The 19,692-nt window shown below is 43.4% G+C and overlaps 1 protein-coding gene across 1 annotated transcript in view; it reads left to right on the top strand.

Annotated features, from left to right (window-relative positions):
- Itih5 (inter-alpha-trypsin inhibitor heavy chain 5) overlaps positions 1 to 19,692 on the top strand; it is a 99,128-nt gene that overhangs the window by 38,777 nt on the left and 40,659 nt on the right. The window contains exons 6-7 of the mRNA XM_052157247.1: positions 12,953 to 13,122; positions 13,952 to 14,068. Coding sequence (XP_052013207.1) covers positions 12,953 to 13,122; positions 13,952 to 14,068 — 287 coding nt within the window. The remainder of the gene's footprint in view (positions 1 to 12,952; positions 13,123 to 13,951; positions 14,069 to 19,692) is intronic.

Here is a 19,692-nt window from a genome sequence, read left to right as displayed (position 1 = left end):
ACTGCACAGGTAAAAGCACAGAACCAAAATTAAGTCCAAGTGTTTGCCAGGAGAGTTCAGAGCAGGCACACGTTTACAACAAAACCCGAATTGAACCTGAACTGTTGTCAAGGTGTCTGACATTCAGAAATGGCAGGAACGAAGACCCTTCTTCCTCATGTGCTATGGGTGGTAATTACATGGCTTGTAGATTTTTGTTCAGCTACTGGTATAAAATGGAAGGAAATTATTGCAATGGCCTAAAACAGGGTTCCCACGTCTGTGCAGCAGGGGCAGAGGCTAACTCAGGCAACTGTGACACACTGTTTACAGAAGCCTTTGGCCCAGAGTAAGAGTTTAGTAACTACTGTTTTATTACCATTATTATGCTACTTCTATTTATTTGTTTTCTGTAGAAATCTTAAAACGTATTAAGTGTCTTTAGAGGTAGCTCTGTCTCCAATCCATCTTTGTCTCTTTGTAGGATCTAATCTAATGGCTCTTGAATATTATATACCACTAACACAGTATCTTCAAATTAGAGAATAAAAGCAGATACCCACAAAGAATGGAGGATGCTTTCACATTTAATAAATCACTAGTAGTAAGTTCAGGGGGATTTTTTTTCTAGCCTTAACTATGTGGAAGAAATATTATTCAATGGGAGACATTTCTCAGAGTTGGTGGGGCCTTCTAGTCAGTGAAGTGGCTGTGTAGTGTGCCTGCCATGAATTCACAGGGGCAGTGAATATGTCCTTAGTGTGATTGGAAGGCAACTGAAATGCATTTTTTGCCTAATTTTCAGAGCCGTGGCAGCTCTTTGGATATGGAGTTGTGTGCCTCTGTTTATGTGTATGTTTGGACAGGGCATAAGTTATGACTGTCAGTCAAACCATTGCTTATTTTCATATTTGGGGCTTGTTAGGATCTCTAAGGAATGATTCCAGGCTGTTGGTCTGTTCCGGCCTGTTTATTTTTAAGAAGACTGTTTTCCCAGGTCTGTGTAACAAAGCCCATCATCCTTGGTCTTCCAGAGCATGGCGGTCTCACAGGGGTGTCCTCCAGTCCGGCGCAGGGCAGACTTGCTCAGAGCCATTCTCCATTGGCCCTTTCAGCCCAGCTGTTGTTGTTCCTGAGAATGGTGACCCCAGCAGCATGGAGCACAGGATGTTGTGGTTTTGTCTGGACACCCTTGTGTGTTTCCAAAATAAATCCAGGGCAGAGATCAAACTAGAGTCAGGCTTGCACCAGAACGTGATCTGGAACTGAGAGAGCCCAGGCCAGGACCGGGATTTTATTTCTCTACGGATCCATCTGTGATTAAGAAATCAGATGTCTGCAGTTTGTCTAAACGAGTCTCTGACCTATGGCTCGACTGAATCTCTTAAAAAATTATTTATTTATTTTTTTGGATTAGAACACAAAGCCCTGTGTTTCATCATGCCGTCTTCATGCACGCACGTCATTGGACTCTGTTCTCATTTATTCCTCTCTCCCTTCTCCCTCACGCCCGTCCCTCCTTGCTGGCTCCCCTCCGTCTATCAAGCTAGTCCCCCTTCCTTCTTCCTCCCCACAAATTTCCGTCACTCTGTGATCTCTTGGTTCTGTTACGATCTCTTTCTTCCTTCCCCTGATTCCCTTTCAAATTCTGTCTTATATGCACATGTATAAACACATGTATAAACACATCTCTACGTATAGATGCATAGATGATTTAAGTTTAGATTTTGTGTGTAAGAAATAGCATACAGAGTGATCTCTCTGAGGCTGGCTTCTAATTTAACAACATGATTTCTATTGTGTTGGTCTTGAAGGATGCATCCTGCCTGAGTGTCATTTTAGATACTGGACAGATCATTGCCTGTAGTGGTGTATCGTTTGTTCTTCTCAGATCACATCTTTTCATGCTTGTTTTCTTTATGAAGAAGAAAGCCTTACTGATGCTGTTTGACAAAACTTGTCCTGAGGCATTGTAGCTTACACATCTACACACCCAGATATGGAACCTTTGTTAGACCAAAGTATGGATACCACCAAAGTCCAATTTGATGAGCCAATGAATTTTATCGGGGTTACTTATAGGAATATGGGTAAGGGGATACTTACAGGAGCAGAAATGATTCAAAGACAGTTGTATCACTAGAATCCACCCAGCGTGGGTGACAACTCACAAAAGCTTGGAACTTGGAGCATACTACGTCGCCTGCAGCAAACTCACCCGTTTGGAGAGTGCCCTTTCCAGATGCTTCAGCTGGTCTAAACCTCTTCTAGGCGGCTGGCTGGTTCCTGTTTCTTCCAGATAGCTGGTCTGGTGGGTGAGCCTTCTTTCACATCTCATCTTGTCTGAGAGTCTTTTTTGCAGCTTGGCTCTGCTTATTTTGGGAGGGAGAGGCCTAGTGAATATGGCCATTTTCAGGGACTTCCTGAAGCTCTTTGGAGTTGCTTACTGTAAGGATCTTCTTGCAGGATAGAATGTTTCAGTCTTGGAGGAAACTGCTACACAACACAGAAATTCAAAAATATATACAAGATCTCATGTTTAGTTATTAATAGAAACAATCTCTACATATAGATCTGAGCCCACGTTTATGCCCTAAACCATTGTACCATTTTTACTTTAAATAGAAGATTGTTTCCTATGGAGAGTAGGAATTTAAATTTAAAGCATCTTCCTAGCTAAATATAGAAATATAAGAAAGAGAGAGCAGAGACATGGCTCAGCAGTTAAGTGTATCCACTGTCTGCTCTTACAAAGGATCTGGGTTCAGTTCCCAGCACCCAAACAGGTTGACTCATAAGCATCTGAAACTCTAGTTCAGGGAATTCAATATCTCATTGTGACCAAAACAAGCACTGCACATCCACAGTGTATATGCAGGCATGATTCATTGGGGCTCTCTCTCTCTTTCCCTCTCCCTCTCAATCTCTTCCTTTCCCTCTTTCCCTCTCCCTCTCTCCCTCTCTCCCTCTTTCCCTCTCTCCCTCTCTCCCTCTCTCCCTCTCTCCCTCTCTCACTCTCTCCCTCTCTCACTCTCTCCCTCTCTTCCTCTCCCTCTCCCTCCCTCTCCCTCTCCATCTCCCCCTTCCCTCCCTTTCCCTCTTCCTCCTTCCTCCTCTCTCCCTCCTCTCCTCCTCTCTCTCTCTCTCTCTCTCTCTCTCTCTCTCACACACACACACACACACACACACACACGTACACACTGAAAGAAACATAAGAAAAACTAAAAGCAGGCTCTTCACCCTTGCCTTAATCAGCTTGCCTGGCAGATCAGAACACATCTATTGAATTGTTTGCTTCTGGTTTACTACAGTGTTTTACAATGAACATTTTCTTTTGCAGCTAGGAGTACAGAAATTATGAAAAGAATGATATAGTAAATGAACCAGTAATAGTTGTCTGTTGTTCATGATACATAATTGTGTGTGCGTGCAATTGTGCAACTGGTGGTGTGTTAGGTGTGTGCATGAGCATAAGTCATGAACTATACTATATTTTGGGAAGAATGATCATGGACCACAACATCTGTAGGTGACAGGAATTCTTCAACTTTGTTATAATATTTAAGGACCATTGTCACATATATGCACGGACTGTCACATGCTTCATAATTATTATACAGCATGTGGCTTTGTTTGCAATGAAGCCTTTCCTGGGACATGGCCAGCTGGGATGAATGCTCTTCCAGATGTGCACTGAGGCACATATTCCAATGTGTGTTAGTTCAGGACTCTCTATTCCGTTCTCCCGGTGTGATGATTCATCTTCATTCTCCACTTGAATCCCCTCGGAAACAACCTTTGTGTGTGTGAATTAGGATAGTTCCGGAAAATGTTGATCCTGTGGGACAATTTCCTCCAAATGTGGATAGTATTATCTCGTGAGCTGGGGTCCTAACCTGAATGAAAAAGAGACAGGCTGAGCTCTAGCACTCGTTTCCTTCTGGACAGTTTTCTGTTGCTGAAAAGAGTCTACATGATCGAGGCATCTTATAAAGAAAATCTTTATTGGGGCTCCTGGTCCCAGAGGGTTAGAGTTTATGATCATCATAGCAGCATGCATAGCAGCAGGCAGGCAGGCAGACACAGCTAAGGGCTTACATCCCAATCTACAAACTGGAGGCAGAGAAACAATAGCTACCTGGGAATGGTGTGGGCTTTTGAAACCTCAAAGCCTACTCCTGTGACACACCTCCTTCAACAAGGCCACATCTCCTCCAACAAGGTCATACCTCCTCCAACAAGGCCACATTATCTCCTAATTCTATCAACTGCAGACCAAGCATCCAAATATATGAGCCTATGACTCCCATTCTATGTCCACCACAGTGACCAACCACTTCATTCTCCTGATGTCCCGACTCCTCAGCGTGATGGTCTTTACCCTCAACTGTCAGATAAAATAAAATATTTTCTTGAATTGCTTTTATAAATTATTTTGTTATGGAAATGAGAGAAATAATCAGCACACCATGCTTATACGTTTATCTCATAAACAGCCTTCTCTTCAGCTCATAGCACGTGGCTTACTGTATTTATCAGGGTTTCTTCCTGACCAACTTTCTCTTCCTATTTTGTTTGTTTATTTCCTTGAGATAGTGTGGTGGTTTGAATATTCTTGGCCCATGAGAAGTGGCACTCTTAGGAGGTGTAGCCTTGTTGGAGGAAGTGCATCGCTGTGGAGGTGAGCTTTGAGGTCCTACTGCTCCAGTTCTGCTCAGTGTGAAAGACAGTCCCCTCCTGGCCACCTTTGGCTCAAGATGTAGAACACTAGGCTCCTCCAGCACCATGTCTGCCTGCATGATGCCACGCTTCCCACCATGATGACAATGGACTGAACCTCTGAAACTGTGAGCCAGCCCCAATGAAATGTTTTTCTTTATAAGCGTTGCCTTGGTCTGGGTGTCTCTTCACAGCAATAAAATCCAGAGTAAGACAGATAAGCCCTTACTCGGAACCAAGGCTGGCCTCCAACTCAGGATCCTCCTTCAGCAACCTCCCAAATGTTAGATTTACAGGCGTGCACTACCATATCCAGCTTATTATTTTAAATTATGATTTAATTTCATAGTATAAAATGAACTCACCCCGAGGATACAGTTTATTGCATCTTAGTGTTTGCAGGGTTGCACAACCGTCAGCACAGTCTAAGTTTAGAACACTTGCGTCACTCTGTACCCAAATGCAACGAGGCGATCACCCTGTAACCACCCAGCCCCGGGCACGCACTGATCTACTCCCTGTCTTTTAAATAGCAGGGAGCTATCCTCAAAGCTCTACTGTCACTCTCATGCTTAGCAATGGCTGGCAGTCACCACTTCAGGCTGCCCAGCAGGATTTAGGTACATCGACCATGTCAAGATTTGGACTGATGGAAGCAGCTCTCCAATGAAGCAACATTGCTCTTGGATTTCAACGAACCCTTGCAATATTCTTGGCTTTGGATCTTTTAAAAAGATGTGTGTGCTCACAATTTTAAGCACGTATACTTTATTCTCACTGTCGTCTCTCCATTTCTCATCCCCACCTCCTGCTGAAACCCAACTTGACTTTAGAGCTTTGTTTTAGAATGGATATTGTTCACCTTCTTACCAATAGACTTTTAACTGTTGGATTCAGGTCACCCGGCCCTTCGAAATCACCTCTGGCCACCCCAACTTTGACTCAGTACCACAGGCACTTTAGAGACAGTGAAGCAAAGGGTCTGAGCTGTGAGGGTCTGAGTTGTCTCACCCCCTCCCAAAGCTTCCTATGCTGGTTTGACTTTCACAAAGCCCCCTAACTGAGTAGCTTCATTAGAAAGAAGAGAACCGCTAAGTTACAGCCTCATTCCCCTTTGCATTTGAAGTTGACACTTTTAACATTTTTTTGAGAAGCAGTAGTTGTCTGACTGGAGACCAGCACAGCATCCGTCATAAGTTCAGAAGGGATGAATCAAATCTATCCTTAAAATTTTATGTATGATTTCCTTGAAAGTCTTAACATCTGACTTTATCTTTGGCGGTCAGGGCTCTTGAGATTATATTTTCAATCCCCTGCCGTAGTGCCTCACAAGGGAAGTTTTATTCTATAAATCAAGGAAGAAACAGCTTTGTAACCAAGACCTGTTACGTTTTTAACAGTTTACTGCTTAGGTTTTCCAGGTCTTGGGTTTCTTTTCAGATAACAGATTAGAGGACAGACTTAATAATTGTACATTTTGGTTCTAGAAGACATTAGCTCAAAAAGAAAAGAAAGGAAAGAAAAGAAAAGAAAAGAACTCTGTTTCCCTTTGCTAGGGCTGCTGGGTGAAACTTTGATGCCTATGTACACTTGAATTGTGAGTAAACCATGTGTTTCCATGCAACATTCTGAACATACTAAAAGCCATCGGCGATTTGTTTAAACTTCAATGGAAGCGGACATCCTGTATTTTGATTTTCTAAATCCAGCAAGTGTCCATTACTGAAGGGCCCCATTGTGACTCACCACCCAGCCCCAGTCTGACCCTCTTCCCTGCATCCAGCGGCCTTTCAGCAGCTGGAAGGCCGTAGCCCTGCTTGACCTTGGTGAGATTTCTGAACTTTTGCCAGGAAAAACAAACAATTGTTATGTGAAGCTTTTCAGTGTTTAGCTCAGAAGTGACTCAGGTGTGAATCACTTGGCTCCAGAATTGGTTTTTGTTTTGCTTCTTCACATTGGCTTGGAAGCTTCTTCACATTGGCACGGTGTTACCTTCTTTGTTCAAGGCCATCTGTGAACAGCATACTTAGATACGAGCGTGTCACCCACGCCCAGCCTTCTCTCTTTAGTTGGATAGTGGGGCACAGCCTGTTTGTCCTGCGGGACTTGGATTTTTGGCTCTTCGTTCTTTGATTCTCCTAGTGTGTGAGGTGCATGTCACTGTGCGAATAAAATCACCAGTCACAATAATGGTTAAAACCAGAGTGTCACCTGCTATATCCACCTACACACATTCATGAGCAACCTCTTCAATTCTCTTGGACGGCTGCTTTGTCTACCTGCCCTGACACCCGTGGATGTGACAGTTCCTTCCTGTTAAGGGTTTGTCGTGTATGGGCTTTCTCCACACTTAAATATGGAAAGCTGAGACTCAAGAATATGTTATCTGAGGGAGGAAGAAACTCGATGTAGTGAAGAAAGCAAGCTGTTAAGAAATTTGAGCGAACACCCCTTAAGTATAAAAAAGAATAGACATCTTGAGTTGTAAATTAGTTAGTTCTCTCTGATTGCTGAGGCCAGTCGAGATGCAGTGGACAGAGCAGAGGGCTGATCCCGGGCTACTGTTGAAGGGCACGGCTTCCCTGTGCTGGGGAAGGCGTGGGAACAGCGGTGGGTGTGATGCTGCTGACCACATTGGCATCAGAAGCGGAGAGCAGATGCTCCTCTCCCTTCATCCCTGTGCTCACTCTGAGACTCCAGCTCATCCGATGGTGAGGGTGCTGCTCACACCCAGGATGCTTCGTTATGGACACGTCTTCAGACACACCCAGGAGTTTGTCTCCTAGGTAAGTCTAAATCCAGTGAACATGATAGTCAGTAGTGACCATCACATCAAACAGGTGAGGAAAAAAAAAACAACAAAAAGAATAAAAAATCCAAACTAAACCAAAACAAACAAACAAAAACCCCAAAACAAGAAACAAAAAGAACCTTTTTAACGAGAAATTTGTAAAAACTAACCAATTTCTTCCTGTTGCCTATGCTTTATTAATCTTGTTAATTTCAATGTTGATTTGTATGATTTTTTTGTCTTTATTGTGACCATCAAATTGCAGATGTCCAATTACTCACATTTTTGACTACCCTAAATTTAACAAACCCAGAGCATCTAATCTCTTTTCAAGGGAAATGAACAGGCAGTGCTTGTTTGGAAATCCTTTTGTAGAAGCCCCCCAGGTATTGGCAGGTTAGGAATCGACAGTAGCCAAACCCAACACCCACAGGAAACAGAATGGAGGAAATCCCTCTGCTCATCAGCTCCCAGGGCTGTAGCCTCCAGCGAGTGTCCTTGAGTACAGTCCCTTGGCTACTACGTATTTTCACCTTTAGACACTTTACATAGTAATTGACATCCCCCCAGCATTTGTGGACGTCTAAAACAATGTCAGTTTGTGAACAGCACCCGTGGTCTGGCATAAGACCATGACTGTAAGTTTGTATGCTCTGAACCTTGATATATATATATATATATATATATATATATATATATATATATATATATATATATATATATATATATATATATAATACAGACAGAATTTATATTCTGCTTTTATAAGCTAGAATCAAATAAATAAATATGTAATAGCATTTATAAGTATCAATTTCTTTAGCAAAAGTTATGAATCCTCACTTCAGAAAAAATATACATGCATTAATATGAAAATTCTGCACATCTTTTTTGGGGGTTCTCTGGCAGCAGTTTAAAGTACCACTGTACTTTATATATAAACATTATTCTTTATGTAAACACACTCAAATTCCAGCTCAGTAATGTTATAAGGACATGTCAGACCTTTCCAAATCATTGTTTTTTTCCAAGTGCACAGTGGTATAGAGAAAACTGTGATTCCTAATGAACACTTTGTCATAAAAGAATAGGGTTTTTTTTCTTTTTAAGTTGTCTTTTTTTAAAGAGTTATTTATTTTATGTATATGAGTACACTGTAGCTGTCTTCAGACATACCAGAAGACATCAGATCCCATTTCAGTTGGTTAAAAGCCACCATGTGGTTGCTGGGAATTGAAATCAGGGCCTCCGGAAGAGCAGTCAGTGTTCTTAACTGCTGAGCCATCTCTCCAGCCCCAGTTGTCTTTTTAAATTGGACAGAGAATAGGACATGAGTCCAAAAGACAGAGAGGGCACTGTGATGGTTAGGCTGCACCTTCAGCTTGAATGGATTTAGAATCACCCAAGATACACACCCCTGGGCTTGTCTTCGATGCTTCTTACAGAGTCCTTCCCCTGAGGATGGAAAGCTAAGCCTTAGTGTGCACAGCACCATCCAGTGGGCTGGGGTTCTTGAAATCAAAAAGGAGAAAAGCAAAAAGCAAGTCAGTACGATATGACCGGCTGCTTTACCTCTGTCTGGCATCCTCCGCCATGATGGACTGTGCCCCCTCACACTGTGAGCCAAAATAAAGCCTTCCTTCTATAAGTTACTGCTGTCGGGCACTTTGTCCCAGTTAATAGAAAACTAATGATTACATGAACTATCATGTGTTGAACAACTATCACTCACCAGGCTCCATGATCAGGATCTTCCATATGTGATCTCATTGAGTCCTAGTCATGATGCTAGGATGATGGTGCTCCAGTTGCCCAGGCGCAGAACTGAAATGTTGAGTCAATTACGTTGAGTCTATGAAACACCAGAGCGGGCTTTCTTTGCCGGCAAACATCAACGTCCATGAAACATTTTTTCCATGCTTCCAGCATTTAAGAAATGTATATACACCTGCGTAATTTCTAGATACTGTACTTATTTATGGAAGTTTTAATTCTGAGGGGAATAATCTCTTCATCTGGAATACAGCCAGTGTCCTACAGCAAATAACTAGCTCACCTACGTGGGATAAAGCTGAGAAGAGCTACATGGTTTCCATGGGCAATACTGTTATTGCTTGCAAAGCCTAAGATTTGCCTAGGAGGACGACCCCGTGGGAAGGCTGGTGGCCCAAGGGAAGGAGTCTGTGGGTACGGGGAGCATCTAGTAAGTTTTCTTGAGGAGTAACAAGATATAGATAGTGTCCTTCACTGGAGTGGCTGCCACAGCTCACTCCTACCCTTCACCAAGTGGACAGAAAACAAAGAGGAGGAGAATTAGCAAGGCCTCCTGTTAGACACGTCCTGAAGCTGCTTCCTTCTTCTGGGCAGCTTGTCAACTCTTCCTTTGCCGCCTCCCTTGTCTTTAGCACATGGTGAGGGACACTGCGAACACACTCGCTAGGCTTATGAAGTACTGTAGCACACTCAGCACTATGAGCCCTAGTTCAGAACAAGGAGAAGTCAATAGCACTGTGTAGCATTATCTTGCATTGGGGTTTGGGTGAGTAGCTGGAAGTCTGTATTAGTGGAGCGATCAGATTTCCCCTTCCCCTAATAAATAAATGGGGGCTTTATTTCCCCCCCCCTCTCTCTTTCTCTCTCTCTCTCTCTCTCTCTCTGTCTCTCTCTCTGTCTCTCTGTCTCTGCCTCTGTCTCTGTCTCTCTCTCTCTCTCTCTCTCTCTCTGTGTGTGTGTGTGTGTGTACACCTGTGTTTGTGCATATGAAGGCCATGGTCTACTTTTCTATCGGTGTATGCTTCTTTTTATTTAAAAAAAAAAAAAAGAATTTCTCATTGAAACTGGAACTCTCTGGTTGACTAGATTGGTTGGCCAGAGAATGCTGGAATCCCCGTCTCCACTTCTCAGCACTGGATCACAGGCCCTGGTTACTGGGTCCATCTCCTTCTTACATGTGTGCTGAGGAGCTGCACTCTGGCCTTTATGCTTGTCCATACTATCTCCTTAGCCCAGAGCATTGTAATATCCTAAGGATACGGGCAGCAGGTTGGGGCCAAGTGTGGAAGAGCTTTCCACTGTAACCAGACAATTGGAGTTTGATCCCTGGAGCCCCAGGTTGAAGGAGACAACTGACAACCTCCTCATGCATGCCATGGTACACCTCTGCAGCTGTATATAATAATTTTTAAAAGATGTTGTTCTCGCCGGGCAGTGGTGGCACTGGCCTTTAATCCCAACACTTGGGAGGCAGAGGCAGGTGGATTTCTGAGTTTGAGGCCAGCCTGGTCTACAGAGTTCCAGGACAGCCAGGGCTACATAGAGAAACCCTGTCTTGAAAAAACAAAAATTAAAAAATTAAAAGTTGCTACTCTCAAGTTGTTCCCAGTCATAGTAGAAACTCTAGCAGGTCACTTTTATTGTGTAGCACTTAGTGGGTGGGATTGGGCTTCCTGATGAAGAACCGAACAGAGAACCCACCCACTCTGTGGGCGTGTGAAATAAGCCCATTTATACCAAACTCATGAATTTTCATCATGAACGGATAAACACCAGAGGTCAACCAGGCAACAAAACGTGTACGCATCCTTTCTTGTGGTCTGTATCAAAGAACCTAGTCAAATGATTCATGAAGAAGGAAATAATGCTTTTCAAATCCCCAAGGCTTTCATTGTTTTATGAGTGTATTAAGACTGGGCACTTGTAAGAAAAAAGAATAATTTTTATGAGACTTGGAAGAAGATAAAGTGGGTCCATGCTGGAAGTTTAAAGAGAATGTGTTGATTGTTGCAGAATGTAGGCATGTATGTACGTATGTGCTTACATACAACAAAGGCCAGGACTATATTCTGCATGTAAGGTATGAGGTCACGGTGAAAGGCGTATTCAATTTGCCATCACCACACACTGCATCTCCTACAGAACTTGTTAAAATTCTCTCCAGAGCTTCTGAGAAGGGTCTGAGAGTTGACATTTCTAGGAAGATCCAAAGTGTTGCTGATGATGCTCTTCAAGACCTGCTTTCCACCATCTAACGGGTCTCTTCAGGGTGTGCTTGGACACGCCTAACAAAGTGAGGGGTGCCAGCTGCTGTGCCACCAGAATGACTTTCTTTGATTTAACTGACATTGGGAGTGCTTCCCAGTAACTCTATCCCCGATCTTAATTCTGCCAGCTGGAACATCTCCGGAAATTCCTAAGCCCCATAGAAGTGGCAATGCATGCACATTTAGTCCAAGGAAAAGAATAGAGTGGGGTTCACTTGGCAAAGTAGATTGTTATGTTCCATGCTGCAGAGTGCCTGTTTAATGCATTCTGCTCCCAACTCCCATGCTTAAATGAATAAAGTAGAACAAAGTGCCTACGACTTATGTGTCAGTCTTGCTGTCTTGTTTATATATATATATAAACACATATATATACACACATATACATATATATGTATATATACATATATATGTGTGTATATATATATATATATATATATATATACACACATCCATACATTTACACTAAGTACACCCATTGTACATCAAACAGGACACTTTCTTTCAAAGATTCTTTTGTATTCTTTCCAAGTTAGGATCTTTCCACTCAAAGGATCACCCGCCCTACTTCAGTTACCTTTGGATGAGTTGTGTTTGACTTTGGACTCTTGTAGGTGAAGAATAGAGAATATGCTCTCCATGCTCTGATGCTGTACCTCAACATAGCTGCCAGCATCACTGGTCAATTTTCAGTCGGGTTTCTTACGTTTTTATAGTCATGTACCATCCTAAGGGTGCCGTGTCTATAATGCCCTATTGGATTCCTCCTTCTACTTTGAAAATGCTTACGTTTGATAACAACAGACTTGGTGTGATGTTTTTCACAAACCAGAACGGCAATAAGCACAGCTTGTCATTAGGTCTTTCCAGGAGCATGACACTGGTACCACTGTCAGTGTCGTTGTCAGATGGCTTGGTAGCCTATGCAAGGGCTCACACCTAGCACAGTGGACCAGTGCCTGAATTCAAGTTCTTCTGGCTCGGTGTGATGATTAATATCGTTAACTTGACAGGCTCTAGAATCACCTAGGAGACAAACCTCTGTATGTCTGTAAGAGATTATCTAGATTAGGTTTATTGAGGTGGAAATATGGTCATAACTATGGGTGGCACTGTTCCATGACATGGTGTTCTGGATGAAATAAAAACAACAAAGCAAGTTGAATATGGCGTCCGTCTCTCCGCTTTCTGACTTGGTTACAGTGTGACCAGTTTCCACTCTGTTATGGTCTTTCATTCACTCAAACTGTGGGCCAAAATAAACCCTTTCATTCTTGAGAAATAGCAAAAGTTCTTAGAAGATTCGAGGAGGAAGTTCCAATAGAATGAAGTTTAACATCCTGTGTCTATGCAAAAAGTTCATTCTCTTCGAGAAAAGTATTTATGACTTCAGCTCTCTGCTGGGTTTGTTTATTGCATGCAGGTGATGTGGGTCCTCCTCCTTCTACTCTCATCAACCAAAATGAAACATTCGCTAAAGTTGTCTTTAAGCCTACTGTGGTCCAACAAGCTAAGATTGCTCAGAACGGGATCTTGGGAGATTTCATCATTCGATATGATGTCAAGAGAGAGCAGAACATTGGCGACATCCAGGTAACGGCTCCCAGAATGCCGCCGCTTATGGGGATTGATCCGTTTTCTTCAGTTCAGAACTACAGATTCCAATACTTACCTAAAGTGAAAGATCTTCCCAGTTCTTAGTAAAACTATTTAAACTCAAAGTATGTCTTCAAAGAGCCTGCTGCTGCTCCCCTTCCGGCTGCCAAGGGTACCTAGTTCGCGCCTCAGTAACCTGGGCAGCAAATGAAAAATCTATAACATAATTTTCCCTGTGGTGTTTTAGATGAGGTTAGAATTTAGCACTTCTTCAACTTTAATTAAAAGAGACCGTTCCGTGGCTTAGTTCCCTTCAGGTTGTATTGCTCCAGAGACAAGGTGGGAATATTAAACTGTGAGAAGGTGCACAAAGAATGCAGACAACCTTGCTGTCTCGCCATGTGAGACGCTTAGTAAGAATAGACAGTGCAAGAAGCGGGATTCTCAGGAAGCAAGGTCAGAGGAAGATGCGTAATTAGCGTGGATGGCTTGTCATGGTCTGTGTATCTATATGCCCGTGTATACATTTTATATTAGCTTTAAGGTAGTGCATATTGAACACATGCTCAGAAAGCACTCTGTCACTGAGCTATACCTCCATTCCATGATGAATAGATTTAAAATAGTTGATTCCACTTTATTATATTAACCAATATCTAATTCTCTTGGAGGGATCAAGACTTGGGTAACTTTGTTCTTGGTGTGGCATGTAGCCCTGGACTGTTTCAGGCCATCTTTGTGTTTTCTGGAAGTTCCAAAGACTGTTCTAGGAATTTCCTTCTGTTTTCCAAATGCTACTTCAGTTACTTTATTTTCCCTCCACCAGGTTCTAAATGGTTACTTCGTGCACTACTTTGCTCCTAAAAACCTCCCTCCTTTACCCAAGAATGTGGTCTTCGTGCTTGACATCAGTGCCTCCATGGTAGGAGCGAAACTCCAGCAGGTGAGTCAGCTGCCTGCTCAGTGATTGCTCTCGTTGTTGCCAGAGACGGTGATCTGCCTTGTGAGTGTGACATCCAGTTGATGCCAAATGTCTGTTTTACCACCTAGCTATTCCTTCCGATGGACAGCCTTAAGCTGACTCATGAAAGCTGCTGGTAGAAACTATAGATTTAAGGAAGCAACTGACCTGCTAGAGAAACACCTCAGCAGAGAGGATACCGTGAGTGAAACGGGGTCACACGGAGGGCCACTCAGCAGTACAATCAGTTGACTATGGTGACACACTTCGGAATGCACATACTTAGGTGACTGAGGCAGAAGGAACACAAGTTTGAGGTCTAGCCTTGTGACATGGCAAGTTTCAGGACACCATGGGCTACATAGTGACACCTGGTTCAAAACAATGGAAAACTAAACAAAACACCATATTCACAAAAATCATGCCCAGTGAGGATTCCTTTGTGAGCAATGGAATATAAAGGACCCTTAGACATACCTTTGGCACCAACTCAGAGCAAAGAATTCCGTCCTCAATAATTCAGGAGTAGTTCTCACAACATCTACACCTCTCCCAATGCACACAGTTCCAAGTTCGGAGGGGTTGTTAGAGGACATGTAAATTGTCTGCTGACTTTTATTGCTGCTGTTGAAAGTCAGTAAAATTTTGACTTTTGTTCTCTTCACGAGAATTATTTATTGGTGTCTGATTTGCTGATTTCCCCCATCCGATTAGCTGTCTATAGTTTTAGAATGATGGTTTCTTGAATATCCTTCCATACTCTATGAGTTTGGGCATTCACAGGTGTGAGAATTAGCTTTGATTGTCACGATCTAGACCCACCTGGGAAGGAAGCCACAGTCAGGGTCCCCCTGGGTGCGGTTGCCCTATGCTGGCATGTCTAGGAGATCGGTTTTTATGTTAGCTGGGGTGAGAAGAGCCCCTCCCCACTGTGGACATCATCCTTTCCTAGGGGATTCTGAATCGGCTGAGGGTGAAGAAACGTAGCCAAGCACTCCTGTGCATTCACTGATTTCTAACAGTAAAACTGTTCTACATGCACCAAGGAGCTAAGTCAAGATAATCAGTGAGCTGCATCAGGGGAAAATAGGTTCATTATTAATGAGTTTTATAGCCAAGGGCAAGTTTTTAAGAATAAAAGAGATGAAAGTAACTACAAAGAATAAAACCAATTACTTCGGGTAAAAGAAAAATTTAAACTTGTGCTACAAATTAAAAACAAAAACAATTAATGACGGGAAAGCTGTATGCAGGAAAAAGATAACTTTATCATCCATAAACAATGAGCTTTCCCAGACAAATAAGAATTAAACCCGCATAAGAAAGGGAACAAGGGATGTAAGACAGTCCATAAGAAATAAAAATTCACCAAGGTTATGAAAGGAGGGGCAACAATACTAACAATTAAAGAAAAGCTATCGACAGGACTCATAGAGTTCTTGAAGCTTAGCATTCATAAAGTTCTGTTTGGTCTCCAGCTTGGTATAAATAGGATGTGGGGGTGCACTCTTGTGATCCCAGTTCTCTGGAGGTGGAGGATCAGATGTTCAAGGCTATCCTTGACTCCATAGGATGTTCCAGGACAGCTGGGGATACAGGAGAGCTTATTGGAAAACAAAAATAAACACATGAAAGAAAACAACATACACTGAAATACTATTTCTATCTCCTTAATTTTAAACTCTAAGTTTTTTAGATGATGTATAAGGGCACTTTGACTAATATGCAGATTTAGTATTAGTATCTACATGTACAATTTTTGCATTATTTCTCAATAAAGTACTAAGAAGTAGCCAAGTGGAAAAATGTTCAGCCAGCCTGCTGTCACCACACCATTCAGACCAAGATCATTCATTTATGCAGGCTAAAACTGCCCAAAAGGCTCATTTCCAGGGGCCTGTGTGACTCCAAGACAAGCCAGTTTCAGGACATAGGGTCTTCCATTTCTGACAAGATGGTGGTCAAGGATATTCTTACCAAAAGAAGGGTTTCCATCCGCATGCAAACCCAGCACTTTAGGCAAAGTGGCTGGGGTTGGGGTGAGGGGGGATGAGTTCAAGGCCAGCCAGAGTTATATAGTACAATCCTATACAAAAGAAAGAAAGAAAGAAAGAAAGAAAGAAAGAAAGAAAGAAAGAAAGAAAGGAAGGAAGGAAGGAAGGAAGGAAGGAAGGAAGGAAGGAAGAAAAAAGAAAGAAAGAAAGAAAGAAAAGAACAAAAAGAAAAGAAGAAAAAAGAGAAATCTTCCCAAATAATTTCCATTAATGTAAAATCCTGCCCAAACTGTACAAAGAAGACAGACAGATAGACAAAAAAATTAAGCAAGGCTCTCTTGAGTTCACCTTTAATAATAAAATAAGCACAGCCCTCTGATATGGACGCATGTGCACCTGTGTGCATGTGCTTTGGGGTTAGGGTGACTTCAGCTCATTCCACACCTGGTTATTTTTGATGCAGGCTGTCTCCTTGAACGTGGTGTTCCTTGCTTACCTAGACTGGCTGTCAGGATCTTTCTGTCCCTGCCTCTCCAGTGGTGGGATCACACACACATGCTGCTATGCCCGGATTTTACATTGGTGCTGGGGGTGGGGGGCTGAAATTTAGGTTCTTATACTTGCATGGTAAGCACTTTACAGGCCACTCTGTCTCTCCAACCACTTGAAGACCTCTTAAAAATGTAATAGGACACATATCCAACATGGTATTTGCTATCCTCCGTGTATTATATGAATTATGTAGCATGGATGTGTTTAGTCTTCATAATCATTTTACTGCCATCCCATTTTTAACTGATGGAAAACTGAAGGTTTGCACAGGAGAAAAACCTGGCCAGTAAGTGAAGGTTCCAGCTTTGGCTCCAGGTCTGTCCTGAAGCACATGAACCAAACGTGAAACCGTCACACCACTATGCAACAGCAGGGTGGAGCTGAGAGAGCTGTCATCAGATACATGGTCAATGCTATTTCTTGGTTTAAGACTAAACTGAGGAGTCTGCACTCTAGAAGGCATGAGTTGTCTAGCTTTATGCAAGAGCAATCCAGTGACGGATGTGACACCATTGCTACTCTTTCTTTGTCGTTTCTGGGCATTAAAACCCCATTCCTTGCTAGTCACTGTGACTTTGGCATGCACGCTACTGTCTTCTAAGCAGCAGCATGGCCTCAGTCCAGGAGGGCCACCCTGGGAAAGCCAAACACATGTCTGAGCAATTTGCAAGCCCCCTGGGTGGCTTGAGTGGGTTTGCAAACTCCTATTAGCGATTGATAGTTTCTCCAAGGCCACAGCGGTAGGTGGAGAGCTCAGTTGGCTCCTGGTAGAATCACAGAGATGATGCTGGATAACCAGCGAAAAAGACAATTGTCCCGAGCACAAGGCTTTCATGTGTCAACAGGCGTGCCAGTGTGAATGAGACATTTGTCACTGGTCCACTTGGATCTTGTTATGAATCATTTTCCATTTGCTTGGCATCTCAAGACATTGACGGGCTTGAGCAATTTTCCTGCTCTCCTCACAGGGCTAGGGGTATAGCTGGTCTTTAATAATTACTCAAGGGCTGGAGATGTGGCTCAGCCGATGAAGGTAGTGGCTATGTAAGCCAGATAACCTGAATTTGTCCCACAAGAGTTGATTTCTGGCCTCTACACATGCACCATGTGCACCTGAGGGTTTGTGTACACACTTTTGTGTATACACACACACACACACACACACACAATTGGTTTATAAGGAGCTATAAAGATTAAGGTAAGGAAATGGCTATGCCAGTAAAGTATCTGCCGTGCTAGAATGAGGACTGGGTTTGGCTTCCCAGATTCCATTTAGAAGAAGCTGGCAACAGTGGCACTTTCTGTATTACCAGTACTAATGAAGTGTTGAGGTTTGCTGCTTGGTTCTGTATTGTAGTGCTAAATACTGGTCCCCAAAGCCTGGTTTCCCCCAGGGATGAGAGAATCTGCACATAGATAGACCAGTCACCTTGTAACCTTATCCCCCAAGTTATCCCTGATTGGTAAATAAAGATGCCTAAAGCCTATAGCTGGACAGAAGAGAGGTAGGTGGGGTCAGAGGTCATGAAGAAGGAGGAAAAGGTGGAGAGAGGCGAGAAGCCATGGGATAGGTGAATTATGCAAACATGGCCATGAGGACTGGCCAATCGGAATTAAGACTGCCCCAGATGGAACATAGCAAGTTAGGACTTGGGGTTATGGATAGGGAAGTAGATGTTTCTTTCCTAACCCAGTGGAAATGTGCATCTGGCTGCTGGGGTTTCCCCACTTTGGGAGCAGGGACGCTGCCTCCCACTGGCTGCTGGCACATGCGTGGCTGTCTGTCTCCCATGTGGTTTTTCAGATGGATATGTTGAGAGATGGTCCCGGCGTTGGGTCAGAAAGACCTGTTTATCAATCAACACTTAGAAATAAATCTCAGTGAAGTGGCAGCTGAGAGGGATAACAGGAAGAGAGTGACGTGGCCTGGGTACTTGGCTTTCTTTTGCCAGTTGACTTCCACAATTAGGGCGTGCAAGTCCCTGCAATCATGCCTGTCTCAGGGTGATTAGTGATGACACTGCGGCTACTGAGTACATTATTTGGGCTGGCAAGAGGGCTCTGTGGGTGAGGGAACTTGCTGTCATGCCTGATAAACTGAGTTCAATTCCTGAGACCTACATAGAGGGAGAAAATTAACTCCTGAGAGCTGCCCCCTGACCCCTACCCACCCCCAGCTCACTCACACACAAATAAATACATGGAAAAGTTTTCAAAGAATACATTGTTTTCTGGGCCAAAGCGCATACTTTTTTTCTGATTTGTTAATAATAATAATAATAATGTATTATTATATTAACTTTTTATCTTAGTGCATCTCTTTCTAACACACACACACACACACACACACACATACATGGGGGCAGGGGGGAGAGAAGAATCAATGCATTGGGGCATGCCTGGAAGTCAGAGCACAACCTTGAATGTTTTGCCTTCCCTTCTGCTTCGTGAGACACACGGCTGCTCACTGCCCACCCCGCCCCCCTCCGACCCCCTGCCCCCCCCCCACCTCCCACTGCATGACCAGGCTGACCGTGAGCTTCTGGGGATTCTCACATGTCACCATGGCAACACTGTGTTACAGTGGCTCACTGCTTCATCTGGCTTTTATGGGCTCTGGGTATCTGAACTCAGTTCCCCCCACACACACACCTCGAGCGCCTTACCCACTGAGCCGTCTGTCCAGCTCTCTAATCGGTGTGACTGGGCCGACTGCTCTTCCCTTCATCAGTAGGCTCTAGGATCTCCTTGACAACTCTGGCGATGAGCGGGTCGTCTCCCAGGTGTTTCTCACTTGGGGATGGTCCTGACATTTGTTCTTGCACCACTCTGTGCCAGCCCTGGGCTCCAGGCAGCTTGGAAAGACGGCTGTCTTCCATCCTTTCATCCATTTGGTAGACAGTATCAGAGCATGAAAGACACGTGCAGCATCCCTTGTCTGCCGTTCCCACCGGGAACTGAAGGGAAGCGTGAATTACAGGCGGAAGGACTTGGCTCTAGGACAATGCGTGATAGATTAAGTTTCATTCAGTTTCTTCCCTGGTGTCTTAAGTCTAGCTC

Source organism: Apodemus sylvaticus, chromosome 14 (genome assembly GCF_947179515.1).
Source record: "Apodemus sylvaticus chromosome 14, mApoSyl1.1, whole genome shotgun sequence".
Lineage (NCBI taxonomy): Eukaryota > Metazoa > Chordata > Mammalia > Rodentia > Muridae > Apodemus > Apodemus sylvaticus.
This window is presented reverse-complemented; position numbering and strand designations above follow the sequence as displayed.